General features: G+C 38.3%; 1 protein-coding gene across 6 annotated transcripts in view; it reads right to left on the bottom strand.

Moving 5' to 3' along the window:
• LOC102219462 overlaps positions 1–22571 on the bottom strand; it is a 38365-nt gene that overhangs the window by 6650 nt on the left and 9144 nt on the right. For 3 of the 6 annotated variants that reach the window (XR_002753521.1, XR_002753524.1, XR_002753522.1), the window contains exon 4: positions 22073–22177. The exons of 1 other annotated variant lie outside the window; for it this stretch is intronic. Coding sequence is in view for 2 of the 5 variants with exons in the window: in XM_023342891.1 (XP_023198659.1) it covers positions 1787–22177 (20391 nt within the window). In the remaining 3 variants the exon portion in view is untranslated. Of the gene's footprint in view, positions 1–1560; positions 22178–22571 lie in introns of those variants that run through there. 2 more of the 6 variants (XM_023342892.1, XM_023342891.1) reach the window with 2 other exon arrangements.

Below are 22571 nucleotides of genomic sequence, written 5' to 3'. Positions count from 1 at the left end.
CTCAGTTTTGACATCTACTTTAGTTGCAACACAGTCTGAGAAAAACATGTCATTTCGCTTCACAATGTGTCATTACTTCAGTTACAATTCTGTAGATTATCATAAATCATTAAACATAATCAACTTTCTGTTTTAATTCAAACATAACTTTTTATAATAATCATCTGAGATTAATTCTATTCATCATTCTTTCATTGTGTTATTTATTTCTTGATCTACTTTTTTATATCAACTCTTTGTATAGTCATCAGTAAATCAAAGTACAAAAATCCTCATTGTTATAATCATTAACAAATCAAAATACAAGAATACATTTCTTATAATCAATCAGTAATAAAATGCAGGAATACTGTATATATATTATTTAATCATCATTAAATCAAAATGCAAGATCACTTATGTCCCTCAGGCCTTAATGCTCTGTTTTCTGCATTAACCTGAAAGATCCCCTCTATACCAGTTTTCACCAGACAATACTTAAACTCAAGATTTTCAAAACAAAATTGACACTATGATGTAGTTCAGGGGTGCTCAAAGTCGGTCCTCGAGTGCCGGCATCCTGCACGTTTTAGTTCTCTTCCTAGTGGTAGTATTAAGGAAGAAACATTTAAAATGAACTTTGGACAAAACGTTTGGCTCTCTCTTTCTTAATCTTCCAGGTCCTCAGCGGGCGGCGTGCAGCCAGAGTAAAAACAACAACACTGCGCGTTGACGTCACAGAATCACAGAGTTTAATCCCATACAAAGCAACGCATGAATCAACAACAAAGCTGCAGAGGAACAGAGATATGCATTCTTTACCTTATACAGACAAAGACAGACAAGACAAAGACAAACAAAAAACAAAACAAAGACGCGTCTTTGGGGAGAGCGATGCAAAAAAGCAAAAATAGTGGCAGCTCTCTGAATTTGTTACTCCTGACACGAAGTCTTATACTAAAGGTGTGTCTTTGTTTTTTAATATATGCACTTAAGGCGTTCCTCTAGTTGACCAACTGGAAGTTACCTTGGACAATCAGAAAAACTTAGGAACTCCCCCTAATTTACGGCAAAGATCAAAGACCATTTGCTCTCTTGGTAAAACAAAAGAGCGAACAGCTGCGCGCCGACCCCCCGCGGCTCCACGGCCCTCCCGGGCGCCGAGAAGCATGAGACAAGATTTCACACCATCCCAGATGTTGGTTTCTGGAAGACTTTTTTGATCTTGTGTGAACAAAACAGGCTTCTCTCCCCCAAGCTCAATTTATTGCCCTGCAGGAAATGCTAATTTTATGGCTTCGTGTGCTCTGGCCGCACAGCGGGAGGCCCCATTGAGAGATCTGCATTTGGCCCCTGTTTGTCTGAATGCCTGCTCATCTGGCCCAATCCCGAATGCTCAACACAAACCTGTTCAGAATAAAGAAATTTGTTCAAAATAAGAGTGTTGAATATACCTTTTACACATGCCGTAAAATTAACTGTATTAAGCACTAAAAATAATCATTTTTCCTCAACAGTAGTAACAACCTTTTCAGCATGTCAGTGTTCTTCTTTGGCCTTCTAACAAGCCATCATTTGATCCAGGTGCGTTAAACCAGGGAGAAAACTAAAACATGCAGGATGCGGGCCCTCAAGGACCCACTTTGGGCACCCCTGATGAAGCTCTTACAACATTCTGAAGATGTCTTGCTAATGACAATTTTATTTAACATTTTCATTTACTAAGAGTAAAATTACCAGCAGAAATACTTGGCTTACACACACACGCGCACCCCCACATACAGACACATGCACACATTTATATACTTTAGGCATTCATGATTCCATTTTTCTTTGGGCACACATGCTTTCGACAGGTACAACAATGACAGCAGCAGCGACAGCAGTAATGTTGCAGCAAACAGAAGAGTCTGCTTGACGTCACTGCTTCATTTTCTCTCCCTCTTGCTTCGTCCTGCTCTTGCATTTCTTGCACTTTTGCTGGGATTATTTCCTTCTGAAAAGTTTGATTATCTTTTTCATAAGAAACAAGTGACTCACTTGTGTTCTCTTTCAGTTGAAGTTTTTCAATCTGACTCAGCATGTGAAACTTAAGTTGTTGAAGCTCAACATATTTTATATTGGCAGATTTGGTAGAACTGTCAAAGTTACCCTGAGTTGATGTGTGTGTTCCGTTTCCTGGTAATGAATTGTCCATAAGTGTTTCTTTTAGTGTTATTTTACCAAAATGAATTATTTCTTTTAGCCTTTTATCCAAATTATTTCTAATCTCCTGATCTCTGTGCTTCATCAGATTAATCTCCTTAAATTCCATTCTGGTGTCCTTCCAGGACCTTTGTAAGGAATTACTTATCCGATGTTTAGTATAGTCCTCTGTCCTAGTTGAAACCCTGGGAGAAGTCCGAATCTCCTTTCTGTTCTCTACATCACTATTATCTTTGAGTGCTGGTTCTGGCCATTCCCTGTCAAAAGTTATATATTTACTCAGAGATTTCAAATCATCATCCTCCTTAGAAATAAGGTAGTACTCAGTTCCAACAGGTTTAAGATTCTGAAACTTCATTTCAGGTGTACCTATTTTAAATGGACTCACATTCTGTTTATATGTCTTCAATCTCTGATGACTCAGACTCACAGTTTGTGTTGATTTATCACATACGGTTTGGTTCAAGTGTTGTCTTTGTAGTTTTATCCAGTTTAAATGACGACGAATCCTGTCTCTAATCAAATGAACATCTCTAATGGTTTTCAATGAAGAAAAAAAGTGGGTGAGATCCTGACATTTTCCTTCCAAACAGTCTATACTGTTTTGGAAGAGCTCAACTGTCATAAGATTAAGATGTCCTAATCTTTCTAAGAAGGCAGAAAAAATCTGAATCTTCATCGGTGCTTCTTCTGCCTTCTGGTCTAGTTCAGCCTCTGTGATGTTTATTCTCTCTCTTTCTTCTTGAATATCTTGTTTTTCTTGTTGCAGTATTGCGCGCTCCGTCTGGATGTTGGACATCATCACTTCCAAGGCCTCTTTTTCTTTGTCAACTTTGTCAGCCACTCTTTGCAGATTCTGTGTTTCCCGTTTCAGTTCTTCCTTCTTTTTGTTTAGATCTTTTTTATCCATGTCCACCATTTGCTTCCATTGATGTTCCATCGCTTCTTTCTGATTCCTCATGGAAGACATGATGGCTGTTAGATTGATCTTTTCTCTTTCAACTACCTCTTTGTAAGGAGTTAGTGTTTTCATCTGGTCACCAATAGTTGAAACATTCTTCTCCAGTGAAATACATAATAACTGTGCATCTTTATGACCTTTGTGTAATCTTCTCATTTTAACATTGGTCAAGTCACACACTTTGTCTTTTACTCCTTGTAGTGTTAGTCTTAGGTTTGCTGTTGACTTCATTACATCCAAGAGTTCCTCTTGTCTCATTTTGCACTCTGACAATTCTCTTTCCAGGCGCTTCTTCTCACTTGACAGTTTCTCTCTGTCTTTTCCAATGTTCTTCTTCATGGAGATCATTTGTTCTATGTCTTTATGGACACTGCTCATGGAATCTTTAACCTTTTCCTTCATGCTGTTAGCATTCTTCATCAAAACCTCCAGCTCTTGTCTTTTCTCCTGTATTTTTTTCCTACAGAGATCCAGATTTTGTGTTTGTGTGAGAATTCCTGGGCCTTTTCCTTCTTGTTCTTGTGGTTTTGAACTGATTGCGTTCATGAGAACCTTCAGTTGATCGCCTTGTGTTTTCAGACAAAGGTTAAGATCTTTGAGTTTAGATTTCTCTTTTTTGATTCCATCAAAGAGATTCTTGGTTTCTTCTGTCTTCTTGTGCAGTTCCACCATTGTGCTTTCCAACTCTTGCTCATGTTGTTGAATGTCTTGTTGTAATATTTCACTTTGTTTCTGGATGCCATTCCTAATCAGCTCCAAGACCAGCTCATCTTTCGACATCTTTTGTTTCTCTAGTTCCAGGTCCTGCTTTTCTTTTTTCAGGGTTGCTTCAAGAGAAGTAACTTTTTCTTTTTCCCGATTCATTGTTTGCTTCCAACGGTTTTCCATATCTTCTCTTAGTTTTAGTGTATCACAAAGGAGACTATTCGGAATTCTCTTTTCTCTTTCAAATACCTCTTTATAACCAGCCACATTTTCCTTCTGTTCCACAAGACAAAGAAGCTTCTGTCCCAAACCAACAGAGAGGTTTTCTACACCTGCAATCCTTTGTTGTAGCTGGACCATTTTCACTTTGATGTTTTCCCTTAGTTTCTCTTTGATGTATTGGATCTGTCCTTGCTGACGTTCTGTTATTTGACTTTCATCCAAGCCACTGTCCTCTCTTGGTGTCAACCCAGACCTCTCTCTCTCAAGTTCTAGATTCTGGATTGAAAGCATTTCTTCTTCTGGCTTGTGCATCCTCCAATAATCCACTTGTTGCTTTTCCTTTTGGGTGGTGATCATCGCAGCTTTAGTCCACTCTCTCATCTTACTAACAGTTGTCATCAAAAGCTGCATCTCTTCCCTTTCTTTCTGTAGTTGATGCCTTTTAGATTGTAGTTCCTGTGTTTGTGTTTGGAACAGATGATCTTTCCTCTCTCTGCCTTGTTGTTTTATGGCAATCGTGTACATGATGTCTTGAAGTCTTTCATGATTTCTTTGGACTGAAACTGACAAATGTTTTAGTTTGATTTTCTCTTTGTTGATCTCTGCCAAGCAACTGCTGGCTTCTTCTGCCTTCTGGTCTAGTTCAGCCTCTGTGATGTTTATTCTCTCTCTTTCTTCTTGAATATCTTGTTTTTCTTGTTGCAGTATTGCGCGCTCCGTCTGGATGTTGGACATCATCACTTCCAAGGCCTCTTTTTCTTTGTCAACTTTGTCAGCCACTCTTTGCAGATTCTGTGTTTCCCGTTTCAGTTCTTCCTTCTTTTTGTTTAGATCTTTTTTATCCATGTCCACCATTTGCTTCCATTGATGTTCCATCGCTTCTTTCTGATTCCTCATGGAAGACATGATGGCTGTTAGATTGATCTTTTCTCTTTCAACTACCTCTTTGTAAGGAGTTAGTGTTTTCATCTGGTCACCAATAGTTGAAACATTCTTCTCCAGTGAAATACATAATAACTGTGCATCTTTATGACCTTTGTGTAATCTTCTCATTTTAACATTGGTCAAGTCACACACTTTGTCTTTTACTCCTTGTAGTGTTAGTCTTAGGTTTGCTGTTGACTTCATTACATCCAAGAGTTCCTCTTGTCTCATTTTGCACTCTGACAATTCTCTTTCCAGGCGCTTCTTCTCACTTGACAGTTTCTCTCTGTCTTTTCCAATGTTCTTCTTCATGGAGATCATTTGTTCTATGTCTTTATGGACACTGCTCATGGAATCTTTAACCTTTTCCTTCATGCTGTTAGCATTCTTCATCAAAACCTCCAGCTCTTGTCTTTTCTCCTGTATTTTTTTCCTACAGAGATCCAGATTTTGTGTTTGTGTGAGAATTCCTGGGCCTTTTCCTTCTTGTTCTTGTGGTTTTGAACTGATTGCGTTCATGAGAACCTTCAGTTGATCGCCTTGTGTTTTCAGACAAAGGTTAAGATCTTTGAGTTTAGATTTCTCTTTTTTGATTCCATCAAAGAGATTCTTGGTTTCTTCTGTCTTCTTGTGCAGTTCCACCATTGTGCTTTCCAACTCTTGCTCATGTTGTTGACTGTCTTGTTGTAATATTTCACTTTGTTTCTGGATGCCATTCCTAATCAGCTCCAAGACCAGCTCATCTTTCGACATCTTTTGTTTCTCTAGTTCCAGGTCCTGCTTTTCTTTTTTCAGGGTTGCTTCAAGAGAAGTAACTTTTTCTTTTTCCCGATTCATTGTTTGCTTCCAACGGTTTTCCATATCTTCTCTTAGTTTTAGTGTATCACAAAGGAGACTATTCAGAATTCTCTTTTCTCTTTCAAATACCTCTTTATAACCAGCCACATTTTCCTTCTGTTCCACAAGACAAAGAAGCTTCTGTCCCAAACCAACAGAGAGGTTTTCTACACCTGCAATCCTTTGTTGTAGCTGGACCATTTTCACTTTGATGTTTTCCCTTAGTTTCTCTTTGATGTATTGGATCTGTCCTTGCTGACGTTCTGTTATTTGACTTTCATCCAAGCCACTGTCCTCTCTTGGTGTCAACCCAGACCTCTCTCTCTCAAGTTCTAGATTCTGGATTGAAAGCATTTCTTCTTCTGGCTTGTGCATCCTCCAATAATCCACTTGTTGCTTTTCCTTTTGGGTGGTGATCATCGCAGCTTTAGTCCACTCTCTCATCTTACTAACAGTTGTCATCAAAAGCTGCATCTCTTCCCTTTCTTTCTGTAGTTGATGCCTTTTAGATTGTAGTTCCTGTGTTTGTGTTTGGAACAGATGATCTTTCCTCTCTCTGCCTTGTTGTTTTATGGCAATCGTGTACATGATGTCTTGAAGTCTTTCATGATTTCTTTGGACTGAAACTGACAAATGTTTTAGTTTGATTTTCTCTTTGTTGATCTCTGCCAAGCAACTGCTGGCTTCTTCTGCCTTCTGGTCTAGTTCAGCCTCTGTGATGTTTATTCTCTCTCTTTCTTCTTGAATATCTTGTTTTTCTTGTTGCAGTATTGCGCGCTCCGTCTGGATGTTGGACATCATCACTTCCAAGGCCTCTTTTTCTTTGTCAACTTTGTCAGCCACTCTTTGCAGATTCTGTGTTTCCCGTTTCAGTTCTTCCTTCTTTTTGTTTAGATCTTTTTTATCCATGTCCACCATTTGCTTCCATTGATGTTCCATCGCTTCTTTCTGATTCCTCATGGAAGACATGATGGCTGTTAGATTGATCTTTTCTCTTTCAACTACCTCTTTGTAAGGAGTTAGTGTTTTCATCTGGTCACCAATAGTTGAAACATTCTTCTCCAGTGAAATACATAATAACTGTGCATCTTTATGACCTTTGTGTAATCTTCTCATTTTAACATTGGTCAAGTCACACACTTTGTCTTTTACTCCTTGTAGTGTTAGTCTTAGGTTTGCTGTTGACTTCATTACATCCAAGAGTTCCTCTTGTCTCATTTTGCACTCTGACAATTCTCTTTCCAGGCGCTTCTTCTCACTTGACAGTTTCTCTCTGTCTTTTCCAATGTTCTTCTTCATGGAGATCATTTGTTCTATGTCTTTATGGACACTGCTCATGGAATCTTTAACCTTTTCCTTCATGCTGTTAGCATTCTTCATCAAAACCTCCAGCTCTTGTCTTTTCTCCTGTATTTTTTTCCTACAGAGATCCAGATTTTGTGTTTGTGTGAGAATTCCTGGGCCTTTTCCTTCTTGTTCTTGTGGTTTTGAACTGATTGCGTTCATGAGAACCTTCAGTTGATCGCCTTGTGTTTTCAGACAAAGGTTAAGATCTTTGAGTTTAGATTTCTCTTTTTTGATTCCATCAAAGAGATTCTTGGTTTCTTCTGTCTTCTTGTGCAGTTCCACCATTGTGCTTTCCAACTCTTGCTCATGTTGTTGAATGTCTTGTTGTAATATTTCACTTTGTTTCTGGATGCCATTCCTAATCAGCTCCAAGACCAGCTCATCTTTCGACATCTTTTGTTTCTCTAGTTCCAGGTCCTGCTTTTCTTTTTTCAGGGTTGCTTCAAGAGAAGTAACTTTTTCTTTTTCCCGATTCATTGTTTGCTTCCAACGGTTTTCCATATCTTCTCTTAGTTTTAGTGTATCACAAAGGAGACTATTCAGAATTCTCTTTTCTCTTTCAAATACCTCTTTATAACCAGCCACATTTTCCTTCTGTTCCACAAGACAAAGAAGCTTCTGTCCCAAACCAACAGAGAGGTTTTCTACACCTGCAATCCTTTGTTGTAGCTGGACCATTTTCACTTTGATGTTTTCCCTTAGTTTCTCTTTGATGTATTGGATCTGTCCTTGCTGACGTTCTGTTATTTGACTTTCATCCAAGCCACTGTCCTCTCTTGGTGTCAACCCAGACCTCTCTCTCTCAAGTTCTAGATTCTGGATTGAAAGCATTTCTTCTTCTGGCTTGTGCATCCTCCAATAATCCACTTGTTGCTTTTCCTTTTGGGTGGTGATCATCGCAGCTTTAGTCCACTCTCTCATCTTACTAACAGTTGTCATCAAAAGCTGCATCTCTTCCCTTTCTTTCTGTAGTTGATGCCTTTTAGATTGTAGTTCCTGTGTTTGTGTTTGGAACAGATGATCTTTCCTCTCTCTGCCTTGTTGTTTTATGGCAATCGTGTACATGATGTCTTGAAGTCTTTCATGATTTCTTTGGACTGAAACTGACAAATGTTTTAGTTTGATTTTCTCTTTGTTGATCTCTGCCAAGCAACTGCTGGCTTCTTCTGCCTTCTGGTCTAGTTCAGCCTCTGTGATGTTTATTCTCTCTCTTTCTTCTTGAATATCTTGTTTTTCTTGTTGCAGTATTGCGCGCTCCGTCTGGATGTTGGACATCATCACTTCCAAGGCCTCTTTTTCTTTGTCAACTTTGTCAGCCACTCTTTGCAGATTCTGTGTTTCCCGTTTCAGTTCTTCCTTCTTTTTGTTTAGATCTTTTTTATCCATGTCCACCATTTGCTTCCATTGATGTTCCATCGCTTCTTTCTGATTCCTCATGGAAGACATGATGGCTGTTAGATTGATCTTTTCTCTTTCAACTACCTCTTTGTAAGGAGTTAGTGTTTTCATCTGGTCACCAATAGTTGAAACATTCTTCTCCAGTGAAATACATAATAACTGTGCATCTTTATGACCTTTGTGTAATCTTCTCATTTTAACATTGGTCAAGTCACACACTTTGTCTTTTACTCCTTGTAGTGTTAGTCTTAGGTTTGCTGTTGACTTCATTACATCCAAGAGTTCCTCTTGTCTCATTTTGCACTCTGACAATTCTCTTTCCAGGCGCTTCTTCTCACTTGACAGTTTCTCTCTGTCTTTTCCAATGTTCTTCTTCATGGAGATCATTTGTTCTATGTCTTTATGGACACTGCTCATGGAATCTTTAACCTTTTCCTTCATGCTGTTAGCATTCTTCATCAAAACCTCCAGCTCTTGTCTTTTCTCCTGTATTTTTTTCCTACAGAGATCCAGATTTTGTGTTTGTGTGAGAATTCCTGGGCCTTTTCCTTCTTGTTCTTGTGGTTTTGAACTGATTGCGTTCATGAGAACCTTCAGTTGATCGCCTTGTGTTTTCAGACAAAGGTTAAGATCTTTGAGTTTAGATTTCTCTTTTTTGATTCCATCAAAGAGATTCTTGGTTTCTTCTGTCTTCTTGTGCAGTTCCACCATTGTGCTTTCCAACTCTTGCTCATGTTGTTGAATGTCTTGTTGTAATATTTCACTTTGTTTCTGGATGCCATTCCTAATCAGCTCCAAGACCAGCTCATCTTTCGACATCTTTTGTTTCTCTAGTTCCAGGTCCTGCTTTTCTTTTTTCAGGGTTGCTTCAAGAGAAGTAACTTTTTCTTTTTCCCGATTCATTGTTTGCTTCCAACGGTTTTCCATATCTTCTCTTAGTTTTAGTGTATCACAAAGGAGACTATTCAGAATTCTCTTTTCTCTTTCAAATACCTCTTTATAACCAGCCACATTTTCCTTCTGTTCCACAAGACAAAGAAGCTTCTGTCCCAAACCAACAGAGAGGTTTTCTACACCTGCAATCCTTTGTTGTAGCTGGACCATTTTCACTTTGATGTTTTCCCTTAGTTTCTCTTTGATGTATTGGATCTGTCCTTGCTGACGTTCTGTTATTTGACTTTCATCCAAGCCACTGTCCTCTCTTGGTGTCAACCCAGACCTCTCTCTCTCAAGTTCTAGATTCTGGATTGAAAGCATTTCTTCTTCTGGCTTGTGCATCCTCCAATAATCCACTTGTTGCTTTTCCTTTTGGGTGGTGATCATCGCAGCTTTAGTCCACTCTCTCATCTTACTAACAGTTGTCATCAAAAGCTGCATCTCTTCCCTTTCTTTCTGTAGTTGATGCCTTTTAGATTGTAGTTCCTGTGTTTGTGTTTGGAACAGATGATCTTTCCTCTCTCTGCCTTGTTGTTTTATGGCAATCGTGTACATGATGTCTTGAAGTCTTTCATGATTTCTTTGGACTGAAACTGACAAATGTTTTAGTTTGATTTTCTCTTTGTTGATCTCTGCCAAGCAACTGCTGGCTTCTTCTGCCTTCTGGTCTAGTTCAGCCTCTGTGATGTTTATTCTCTCTCTTTCTTCTTGAATATCTTGTTTTTCTTGTTGCAGTATTGCGCGCTCCGTCTGGATGTTGGACATCATCACTTCCAAGGCCTCTTTTTCTTTGTCAACTTTGTCAGCCACTCTTTGCAGATTCTGTGTTTCCCGTTTCAGTTCTTCCTTCTTTTTGTTTAGATCTTTTTTATCCATGTCCACCATTTGCTTCCATTGATGTTCCATCGCTTCTTTCTGATTCCTCATGGAAGACATGATGGCTGTTAGATTGATCTTTTCTCTTTCAACTACCTCTTTGTAAGGAGTTAGTGTTTTCATCTGGTCACCAATAGTTGAAACATTCTTCTCCAGTGAAATACATAATAACTGTGCATCTTTATGACCTTTGTGTAATCTTCTCATTTTAACATTGGTCAAGTCACACACTTTGTCTTTTACTCCTTGTAGTGTTAGTCTTAGGTTTGCTGTTGACTTCATTACATCCAAGAGTTCCTCTTGTCTCATTTTGCACTCTGACAATTCTCTTTCCAGGCGCTTCTTCTCACTTGACAGTTTCTCTCTGTCTTTTCCAATGTTCTTCTTCATGGAGATCATTTGTTCTATGTCTTTATGGACACTGCTCATGGAATCTTTAACCTTTTCCTTCATGCTGTTAGCATTCTTCATCAAAACCTCCAGCTCTTGTCTTTTCTCCTGTATTTTTTTCCTACAGAGATCCAGATTTTGTGTTTGTGTGAGAATTCCTGGGCCTTTTCCTTCTTGTTCTTGTGGTTTTGAACTGATTGCGTTCATGAGAACCTTCAGTTGATCGCCTTGTGTTTTCAGACAAAGGTTAAGATCTTTGAGTTTAGATTTCTCTTTTTTGATTCCATCAAAGAGATTCTTGGTTTCTTCTGTCTTCTTGTGCAGTTCCACCATTGTGCTTTCCAACTCTTGCTCATGTTGTTGAATGTCTTGTTGTAATATTTCACTTTGTTTCTGGATGCCATTCCTAATCAGCTCCAAGACCAGCTCATCTTTCGACATCTTTTGTTTCTCTAGTTCCAGGTCCTGCTTTTCTTTTTTCAGGGTTGCTTCAAGAGAAGTAACTTTTTCTTTTTCCCGATTCATTGTTTGCTTCCAACGGTTTTCCATATCTTCTCTTAGTTTTAGTGTATCACAAAGGAGACTATTCAGAATTCTCTTTTCTCTTTCAAATACCTCTTTATAACCAGCCACATTTTCCTTCTGTTCCACAAGACAAAGAAGCTTCTGTCCCAAACCAACAGAGAGGTTTTCTACACCTGCAATCCTTTGTTGTAGCTGGACCATTTTCACTTTGATGTTTTCCCTTAGTTTCTCTTTGATGTATTGGATCTGTCCTTGCTGACGTTCTGTTATTTGACTTTCATCCAAGCCACTGTCCTCTCTTGGTGTCAACCCAGACCTCTCTCTCTCAAGTTCTAGATTCTGGATTGAAAGCATTTCTTCTTCTGGCTTGTGCATCCTCCAATAATCCACTTGTTGCTTTTCCTTTTGGGTGGTGATCATCGCAGCTTTAGTCCACTCTCTCATCTTACTAACAGTTGTCATCAAAAGCTGCATCTCTTCCCTTTCTTTCTGTAGTTGATGCCTTTTAGATTGTAGTTCCTGTGTTTGTGTTTGGAACAGATGATCTTTCCTCTCTCTGCCTTGTTGTTTTATGGCAATCGTGTACATGATGTCTTGAAGTCTTTCATGATTTCTTTGGACTGAAACTGACAAATGTTTTAGTTTGATTTTCTCTTTGTTGATCTCTGCCAAGCAACTGCTGGCTTCTTCTGCCTTCTGGTCTAGTTCAGCCTCTGTGATGTTTATTCTCTCTCTTTCTTCTTGAATATCTTGTTTTTCTTGTTGCAGTATTGCGCGCTCCGTCTGGATGTTGGACATCATCACTTCCAAGGCCTCTTTTTCTTTGTCAACTTTGTCAGCCACTCTTTGCAGATTCTGTGTTTCCCGTTTCAGTTCTTCCTTCTTTTTGTTTAGATCTTTTTTATCCATGTCCACCATTTGCTTCCATTGATGTTCCATCGCTTCTTTCTGATTCCTCATGGAAGACATGATGGCTGTTAGATTGATCTTTTCTCTTTCAACTACCTCTTTGTAAGGAGTTAGTGTTTTCATCTGGTCACCAATAGTTGAAACATTCTTCTCCAGTGAAATACATAATAACTGTGCATCTTTATGACCTTTGTGTAATCTTCTCATTTTAACATTGGTCAAGTCACACACTTTGTCTTTTACTCCTTGTAGTGTTAGTCTTAGGTTTGCTGTTGACTTCATTACATCCAAGAGTTCCTCTTGTCTCATTTTGCACTCTGACAATTCTCTTTCCAGGCGCTTCTTCTCACTTGACAGTTTCTCTCTGTCTTTTCCAATGTTCTTCTTCATGGAGATCATTTGTTCTATGTCTTTATGGACACTGCTCATGGAATCTTTAACCTTTTCCTTCATGCTGTTAGCATTCTTCATCAAAACCTCCAGCTCTTGTCTTTTCTCCTGTATTTTTTTCCTACAGAGATCCAGATTTTGTGTTTGTGTGAGAATTCCTGGGCCTTTTCCTTCTTGTTCTTGTGGTTTTGAACTGATTGCGTTCATGAGAACCTTCAGTTGATCGCCTTGTGTTTTCAGACAAAGGTTAAGATCTTTGAGTTTAGATTTCTCTTTTTTGATTCCATCAAAGAGATTCTTGGTTTCTTCTGTCTTCTTGTGCAGTTCCACCATTGTGCTTTCCAACTCTTGCTCATGTTGTTGAATGTCTTGTTGTAATATTTCACTTTGTTTCTGGATGCCATTCCTAATCAGCTCCAAGACCAGCTCATCTTTCGACATCTTTTGTTTCTCTAGTTCCAGGTCCTGCTTTTCTTTTTTCAGGGTTGCTTCAAGAGAAGTAACTTTTTCTTTTTCCCGATTCATTGTTTGCTTCCAACGGTTTTCCATATCTTCTCTTAGTTTTAGTGTATCACAAAGGAGACTATTCAGAATTCTCTTTTCTCTTTCAAATACCTCTTTATAACCAGCCACATTTTCCTTCTGTTCCACAAGACAAAGAAGCTTCTGTCCCAAACCAACAGAGAGGTTTTCTACACCTGCAATCCTTTGTTGTAGCTGGACCATTTTCACTTTGATGTTTTCCCTTAGTTTCTCTTTGATGTATTGGATCTGTCCTTGCTGGCGTTCTGTTATTTGACTTTCATCCAAGCCACTGTCCTCTCTTGGTGTCAACCCAGACCTCTCTCTCTCAAGTTCTAGATTCTGGATTGAAAGCATTTCTTCTTCTGGCTTGTGCATCCTCCAATAATCCACTTGTTGCTTTTCCTTTTGGGTGGTGATCATCGCAGCTTTAGTCCACTCTCTCATCTTACTAACAGTTGTCATCAAAAGCTGCATCTCTTCCCTTTCTTTCTGTAGTTGATGCCTTTTAGATTGTAGTTCCTGTGTTTGTGTTTGGAACAGATGATCTTTCCTCTCTCTGCCTTGTTGTTTTATGGCAATCGTGTACATGATGTCTTGAAGTCTTTCATGATTTCTTTGGACTGAAACTGACAAATGTTTTAGTTTGATTTTCTCTTTGTTGATCTCTGCCAAGCAACTGCTGGCTTCTTCTGCCTTCTGGTCTAGTTCAGCCTCTGTGATGTTTATTCTCTCTCTTTCTTCTTGAATATCTTGTTTTTCTTGTTGCAGTATTGCGCGCTCCGTCTGGATGTTGGACATCATCACTTCCAAGGCCTCTTTTTCTTTGTCAACTTTGTCAGCCACTCTTTGCAGATTCTGTGTTTCCCGTTTCAGTTCTTCCTTCTTTTTGTTTAGATCTTTTTTATCCATGTCCACCATTTGCTTCCATTGATGTTCCATCGCTTCTTTCTGATTCCTCATGGAAGACATGATGGCTGTTAGATTGATCTTTTCTCTTTCAACTACCTCTTTGTAAGGAGTTAGTGTTTTCATCTGGTCACCAATAGTTGAAACATTCTTCTCCAGTGAAATACATAATAACTGTGCATCTTTATGACCTTTGTGTAATCTTCTCATTTTAACATTGGTCAAGTCACACACTTTGTCTTTTACTCCTTGTAGTGTTAGTCTTAGGTTTGCTGTTGACTTCATTACATCCAAGAGTTCCTCTTGTCTCATTTTGCACTCTGACAATTCTCTTTCCAGGCGCTTCTTCTCACTTGACAGTTTCTCTCTGTCTTTTCCAATGTTCTTCTTCATGGAGATCATTTGTTCTATGTCTTTATGGACACTGCTCATGGAATCTTTAACCTTTTCCTTCATGCTGTTAGCATTCTTCATCAAAACCTCCAGCTCTTGTCTTTTCTCCTGTATTTTTTTCCTACAGAGATCCAGATTTTGTGTTTGTGTGAGAATTCCTGGGCCTTTTCCTTCTTGTTCTTGTGGTTTTGAACTGATTGCGTTCATGAGAACCTTCAGTTGATCGCCTTGTGTTTTCAGACAAAGGTTAAGATCTTTGAGTTTAGATTTCTCTTTTTTGATTCCATCAAAGAGATTCTTGGTTTCTTCTGTCTTCTTGTGCAGTTCCACCATTGTGCTTTCCAACTCTTGCTCATGTTGTTGAATGTCTTGTTGTAATATTTCACTTTGTTTCTGGATGCCATTCCTAATCAGCTCCAAGACCAGCTCATCTTTCGACATCTTTTGTTTCTCTAGTTCCAGGTCCTGCTTTTCTTTTTTCAGGGTTGCTTCAAGAGAAGTAACTTTTTCTTTTTCCCGATTCATTGTTTGCTTCCAACGGTTTTCCATATCTTCTCTTAGTTTTAGTGTATCACAAAGGAGACTATTCAGAATTCTCTTTTCTCTTTCAAATACCTCTTTATAACCAGCCACATTTTCCTTCTGTTCCACAAGACAAAGAAGCTTCTGTCCCAAACCAACAGAGAGGTTTTCTACACCTGCAAACCTTTGTTGTAGCTGGACCATTTTCACTTTGATGTTTTCCCTTAGTTTCTCTTTGATGTATTGGATCTGTCCTTGCTGACGTTCTGTTATTTGACTTTCATCCAAGCCACTGTCCTCTCTTGGTGTCAACCCAGACCTCTCTCTCTCAAGTTCTAGATTCTGGATTGAAAGCATTTCTTCTTCTGGCTTGTGCATCCTCCAATAATCCACTTGTTGCTTTTCCTTTTGGGTGGTGATCATCGCAGCTTTAGTCCACTCTCTCATCTTACTAACAGTTGTCATCAAAAGCTGCATCTCTTCCCTTTCTTTCTGTAGTTGATGCCTTTTAGATTGTAGTTCCTGTGTTTGTGTTTGGAACAGATGATCTTTCCTCTCTCTGCCTTGTTGTTTTATGGCAATCGTGTACATGATGTCTTGAAGTCTTTCATGATTTCTTTGGACTGAAACTGACAAATGTTTTAGTTTGATTTTCTCTTTGTTGATCTCTGCCAAGCAACTGCTGGCTTCTTCTGCCTTCTGGTCTAGTTCAGCCTCTGTGATGTTTATTCTCTCTCTTTCTTCTTGAATATCTTGTTTTTCTTGTTGCAGTATTGCGCGCTCCGTCTGGATGTTGGACATCATCACTTCCAAGGCCTCTTTTTCTTTGTCAACTTTGTCAGCCACTCTTTGCAGATTCTGTGTTTCCCGTTTCAGTTCTTCCTTCTTTTTGTTTAGATCTTTTTTATCCATGTCCACCATTTGCTTCCATTGATGTTCCATCGCTTCTTTCTGATTCCTCATGGAAGACATGATGGCTGTTAGATTGATCTTTTCTCTTTCAACTACCTCTTTGTAAGGAGTTAGTGTTTTCATCTGGTCACCAATAGTTGAAACATTCTTCTCCAGTGAAATACATAATAACTGTGCATCTTTATGACCTTTGTGTAATCTTCTCATTTTAACATTGGTCAAGTCACACACTTTGTCTTTTACTCCTTGTAGTGTTAGTCTTAGGTTTGCTGTTGACTTCATTACATCCAAGAGTTCCTCTTGTCTCATTTTGCACTCTGACAATTCTCTTTCCAGGCGCTTCTTCTCACTTGACAGTTTCTCTCTGTCTTTTCCAATGTTCTTCTTCATGGAGATCATTTGTTCTATGTCTTTATGGACACTGCTCATGGAATCTTTAACCTTTTCCTTCATGCTGTTAGCATTCTTCATCAAAACCTCCAGCTCTTGTCTTTTCTCCTGTATTTTTTTCCTACAGAGATCCAGATTTTGTGTTTGTGTGAGAATTCCTGGGCCTTTTCCTTCTTGTTCTTGTGGTTTTGAACTGATTGCGTTCATGAGAACCTTCAGTTGATCGCCTTGTGTTTTCAGACAAAGGTTAAGATCTTTGAGTTTAGATTTCTCTTTTTTGATTCCATCAAAGAGATTCTTGGTTTCTTCTGTCTTCTTGTGCAGTTCCACCATTGTGCTTTCCAACTCTTGCTCATGTTGTTGAATGTCTTGTTGTAATATTTCACTTTGTTTCTGGATGCCATTCCTAATCAGCTCCAAGACCAGCTCATCTTTCGACATCTTTTGTTTCTCTAGTTCCAGGTCCTGCTTTTCTTTTTTCAGGGTTGCTTCAAGAGAAGTAACTTTTTCTTTTTCCCGATTCATTGTTTGCTTCCAACGGTTTTCCATATCTTCTCTTAGTTTTAGTGTATCACAAAGGAGACTATTCAGAATTCTCTTTTCTCTTTCAAATACCTCTTTATAACCAGCCACATTTTCCTTCTGTTCCACAAGACAAAGAAGCTTCTGTCCCAAACCAACAGAGAGGTTTTCTACACCTGCAATCCTTTGTTGTAGCTGGACCATTTTCACTTTGATGTTTTCCCTTAGTTTCTCTTTGATGTATTGGATCTGTCCTTGCTGACGTTCTGTTATTTGACTTTCATCCAAGCCACTGTCCTCTCTTGGTGTCAACCCAGACCTCTCTCTCTCAAGTTCTAGATTCTGGATTGAAAGCATTTCTTCTTCTGGCTTGTGCATCCTCCAATAATCCACTTGTTGCTTTTCCTTTTGGGTGGTGATCATCGCAGCTTTAGTCCACTCTCTCATCTTACTAACAGTTGTCATCAAAAGCTGCATCTCTTCCCTTTCTTTCTGTAGTTGATGCCTTTTAGATTGTAGTTCCTGTGTTTGTGTTTGGAACAGATGATCTTTCCTCTCTCTGCCTTGTTGTTTTATGGCAATCGTGTACATGATGTCTTGAAGTCTTTCATGATTTCTTTGGACTGAAACTGACAAATGTTTTAGTTTGATTTTCTCTTTGTTGATCTCTGCCAAGCAACTGCTGGCTTCTTCTGCCTTCTGGTCTAGTTCAGCCTCTGTGATGTTTATTCTCTCTCTTTCTTCTTGAATATCTTGTTTTTCTTGTTGCAGTATTGCGCGCTCCGTCTGGATGTTGGACATCATCACTTCCAAGGCCTCTTTTTCTTTGTCAACTTTGTCAGCCACTCTTTGCAGATTCTGTGTTTCCCGTTTCAGTTCTTCCTTCTTTTTGTTTAGATCTTTTTTATCCATGTCCACCATTTGCTTCCATTGATGTTCCATCGCTTCTTTCTGATTCCTCATGGAAGACATGATGGCTGTTAGATTGATCTTTTCTCTTTCAACTACCTCTTTGTAAGGAGTTAGTGTTTTCATCTGGTCACCAATAGTTGAAACATTCTTCTCCAGTGAAATACATAATAACTGTGCATCTTTATGACCTTTGTGTAATCTTCTCATTTTAACATTGGTCAAGTCACACACTTTGTCTTTTACTCCTTGTAGTGTTAGTCTTAGGTTTGCTGTTGACTTCATTACATCCAAGAGTTCCTCTTGTCTCATTTTGCACTCTGACAATTCTCTTTCCAGGCGCTTCTTCTCACTTGACAGTTTCTCTCTGTCTTTTCCAATGTTCTTCTTCATGGAGATCATTTGTTCTATGTCTTTATGGACACTGCTCATGGAATCTTTAACCTTTTCCTTCATGCTGTTAGCATTCTTCATCAAAACCTCCAGCTCTTGTCTTTTCTCCTGTATTTTTTTCCTACAGAGATCCAGATTTTGTGTTTGTGTGAGAATTCCTGGGCCTTTTCCTTCTTGTTCTTGTGGTTTTGAACTGATTGCGTTCATGAGAACCTTCAGTTGATCGCCTTGTGTTTTCAGACAAAGGTTAAGATCTTTGAGTTTAGATTTCTCTTTTTTGATTCCATCAAAGAGATTCTTGGTTTCTTCTGTCTTCTTGTGCAGTTCCACCATTGTGCTTTCCAACTCTTGCTCATGTTGTTGAATGTCTTGTTGTAATATTTCACTTTGTTTCTGGATGCCATTCCTAATCAGCTCCAAGACCAGCTCATCTTTCGACATCTTTTGTTTCTCTAGTTCCAGGTCCTGCTTTTCTTTTTTCAGGGTTGCTTCAAGAGAAGTAACTTTTTCTTTTTCCCGATTCATTGTTTGCTTCCAACGGTTTTCCATATCTTCTCTTAGTTTTAGTGTATCACAAAGGAGACTATTCAGAATTCTCTTTTCTCTTTCAAATACCTCTTTATAACCAGCCACATTTTCCTTCTGTTCCACAAGACAAAGAAGCTTCTGTCCCAAACCAACAGAGAGGTTTTCTACACCTGCAATCCTTTGTTGTAGCTGGACCATTTTCACTTTGATGTTTTCCCTTAGTTTCTCTTTGATGTATTGGATCTGTCCTTGCTGACGTTCTGTTATTTGACTTTCATCCAAGCCACTGTCCTCTCTTGGTGTCAACCCAGACCTCTCTCTCTCAAGTTCTAGATTCTGGATTGAAAGCATTTCTTCTTCTGGCTTGTGCATCCTCCAATAATCCACTTGTTGCTTTTCCTTTTGGGTGGTGATCATCGCAGCTTTAGTCCACTCTCTCATCTTACTAACAGTTGTCATCAAAAGCTGCATCTCTTCCCTTTCTTTCTGTAGTTGATGCCTTTTAGATTGTAGTTCCTGTGTTTGTGTTTGGAACAGATGATCTTTCCTCTCTCTGCCTTGTTGTTTTATGGCAATCGTGTACATGATGTCTTGAAGTCTTTCATGATTTCTTTGGACTGAAACTGACAAATGTTTTAGTTTGATTTTCTCTTTGTTGATCTCTGCCAAGCAACTGCTGGCTTCTTCTGCCTTCTGGTCTAGTTCAGCCTCTGTGATGTTTATTCTCTCTCTTTCTTCTTGAATATCTTGTTTTTCTTGTTGCAGTATTGCGCGCTCTGTCTCGACATCGAGCTTGATTTTTTCTTTGTTGGTCTCTGCCAATGAGCTGTTGGCTTTTTCTAATTTCTTATTTATTTTGGTCTTTGGTATTTCTGCCTTTTCTTTCCGTGTTGCAGGGACATGGTTTTCATGTTGTAATATCCTTTCTTTTATATTTTTTATAATATCTATCAGTTTCACCAATTTCACGCTATTGACTTCTAATTCCATACACATGTTTGAAAGAGATTTATGAGTTGCTTGAATTTTATGTAACTCTGTTCCTTTTTTTCTGTTCTTCACAGTTATCTCTTTCATCAGTACTTGAAGAGTTTCCATGTGTGTTTTCACATGTTTTTCCAGATTGTCAGTTTTTATCTTTTTATTAATCTCTCCAAATGGGTCTTTAGCATCCTTTCTTTTTTTCTGTTTCTGTTGTTTTGTTTCGTCAGTCATCATTTCAGTCATTAATGCTTTTCGCTTTTGTGCTTTTTGTGTAGTTGTCAACGATTTGATCCTACACTCCTGCTTATGCGTACCCTTCCTGAGTTTCCATGTTTCATCCACATCCCTTGTAGCTTGTTTGGTCATTTTATAAATTCCTATCAAGGATTTGATTCTGATTATGTTTTCTTTTACTGTGTTGTTCCCAGCTGTTAATGCTGTGAGTTCTTCTCTCTTTTTGTCTAAATCAACATTTTGATGTTTGAGAAATTGACATATTTCACTTTTAAGTGTTTCTAAATAGCCATACATCTTTACTCCTAGGTCTCGAATATTATTGATTGTACTTTTAAGTCCTGGTGATATGGGTAACGTTTCATATTGGGTGTTTGTGATTTTCCACCCATTCTTTTCCAAATCCTTTGGTTCATTTTCACTCGAAACATAGACAACTGTCCTCTGCTCTTGTGCATTTTGGTTGTCATGGAACATTGCTGCCTTTGGCTGTCTCAGTTTTAATTTCAACATCTCTAATTCATCCTTCTCTTTTCTGATTTTCTCCAGTGTTTGGTCTAGTTCTCTCCTCCTTCTTTGTACCTCCCTCTTAAATGATATCTTTGCTTCTTTTATTTCATTCATCATTCTTTCATTCTTTTCCCCTTCTCTCACCATTTGTTTTAAAATGGCATTATTTTCTTTTCTTTTGATTTCCAGCTCGGTATTCAGCACCTCCATTTCTCCTATTTCTCTAGTCTTAATGCTGTGCTGCCCTTCAGTCATCTGCTGTTTTTGTCTTTCATTTGTTTCACTTAACAAAGCCTTTTTATTATGTTCAGTTCCAGTCTCTTGTGCCAACATCTCACTTACTTTTCTTAATATCTCTTGTATCACTCTTTCACTTAGTTCTAGGTTTTGCTCCTCTCTATTACATTTTCTATGATTAAATTGATTTATTATCAGTTTTATTTCCTCAGTCAGTCTTTCTTGATGTGGTGTGAGTACTAATAATTCTTCAAATGTTTCTTCAGCTTGTGTTGCTTTTTTACTTGTGAATGATTGGTCCCTTGCAAATTTTTCAGATCTCTTTCTGTTTTCTCTTTCAAATAGAGATTCTCTTTCATGTTCATGTCCAAGTTCAGTCTTTAGTTTTTCAGTTAAAGCTTTATGCTGAGAGGTTGAAAGGTACATTTCGTTCCAGCGTTGTTTTGAAGCTTCAATCTTCTTGTTTAGGTCTTCAATCATTCTTACTTTAGCATCACTCTTTTTCATATTACACATTATTAGTTTGCTTCTCTCCTTGGCCTTACCAGCTATTTTTTCAATGTCATTTTGACATTTTAGAATCTTTTCCAACTGCTGCTGAGTCCCTTCAGATTTTCTTTGTATTTGTGTTTTTAGCATTTCTAATTCATCCCTCTCTCGTAAAATATTCTCCAATTTAAAATCCAGTTCTCTTCTCTTTTTCTTCATTGTACTTTTCTGAATGCATGTATCTACATTGAGATTCAGTCTCTTCTGCCCCACTTCCATTTCCAAAAGCTTCCGAAACTGTCTGAGATCTTGCAGTAGTCCCTTGATTTCATTATCAACAAGGTCTTTGGTCTCATTACCTGTTCCATCTTGGCACCCAATTTCTGGTTTGATCAATTTTATGACTTGCTGTGTTCGATATATCTCAGCCCAGAGTCTTTGTAAATCAGTGAGTCGAAGATACTTTCCATCAGAGCATACTTGTGTCTCTTTATCAAGTGCCTGAGGATCTTCTTTCCACTTTTCCACTTTATCAGGTTTTTGCTCAACATTAGTAGTTTTTGTCTGATCTTCCAGGTCAGTCTGCATTATTTGTTTCCTAAAAACATTTGTTCTCTCCGTCAGATAACCCCTCTGTTGTACTTCCTGCACCAGTTTACTTTCTCCAGTCCCCATTTCCCTGATTATAACTTCAGCGTCTTCCTTCTGACACTGTATTTCATCTAATTCTGTGACAATACTTTTCATCTTTTGAGTTTTATCTTGCAATTTTCTAATATTTGTTTTAATTTGTACCTTTAAGACTTCCTCTTGCTCATTTAGTTTATATAGCTGCTTTTCCAATGTCGGTATTTCTTGTGGAAATGATTCTCTCTGACTAATATGTTTTAAAAATTTCTCATGGATTTCTGTCTTTTCTTCGATTACATAACCTTCTGATGTTCTAATGTTCTCCAAAGGATTTTTTTCTGCATCTGATTTTTTTGCTGTGTCAGTCAAAATTTCTGATCTTACTTCTCTATGGATGCCTTCAAGTTTTTCTTTCAGAAGTCCGGAAGTAACTGGAAGCTGTGTCAATTTCCATTCGTTGATCTGGTTCTTTATGCATGCCAACTTGTCCTAAACATAGCAACACAGATGTATTAGCATGTTTTAAACTTCAAAAACTTTCAAGTAAAAAGAGGCATAGTGTCTGTCAGAAATGGCCTCAAAATGTGGGAGTTTAGAGGATAGAAGTGTAAAATTGTCCAAGTATTATCTTCTAAGTTAGAACTAATAATTATCTACAACCCTCAATTGCTTTTCACTTTCAGTTGAAGACAAAATACAGAGCTTATCCACTTCAAGTTGTTTTTAAAAAAAGTTTGCAATGACCAAAATTACTATGCAGACATTTCTTTTGCACTTTCTTGGCCCTGGAAAGCATTTTCTTACAACTAGGCATTTGCTGGCTTGATTTCCAAAATTTAATTTCCAAATGTTCTCCTAGTTGTAGGTAGTATGCTGTGTGTTC

The sequence above is a fragment of the Xiphophorus maculatus genome, chromosome 11 (assembly GCF_002775205.1).
Source record: "Xiphophorus maculatus strain JP 163 A chromosome 11, X_maculatus-5.0-male, whole genome shotgun sequence".
Taxonomy (NCBI): domain Eukaryota; kingdom Metazoa; phylum Chordata; class Actinopteri; order Cyprinodontiformes; family Poeciliidae; genus Xiphophorus; species Xiphophorus maculatus.
The sequence above is the reverse complement of the archived record's forward strand: the minus strand, read 5'-3'. Positions and strand labels throughout refer to the sequence as shown.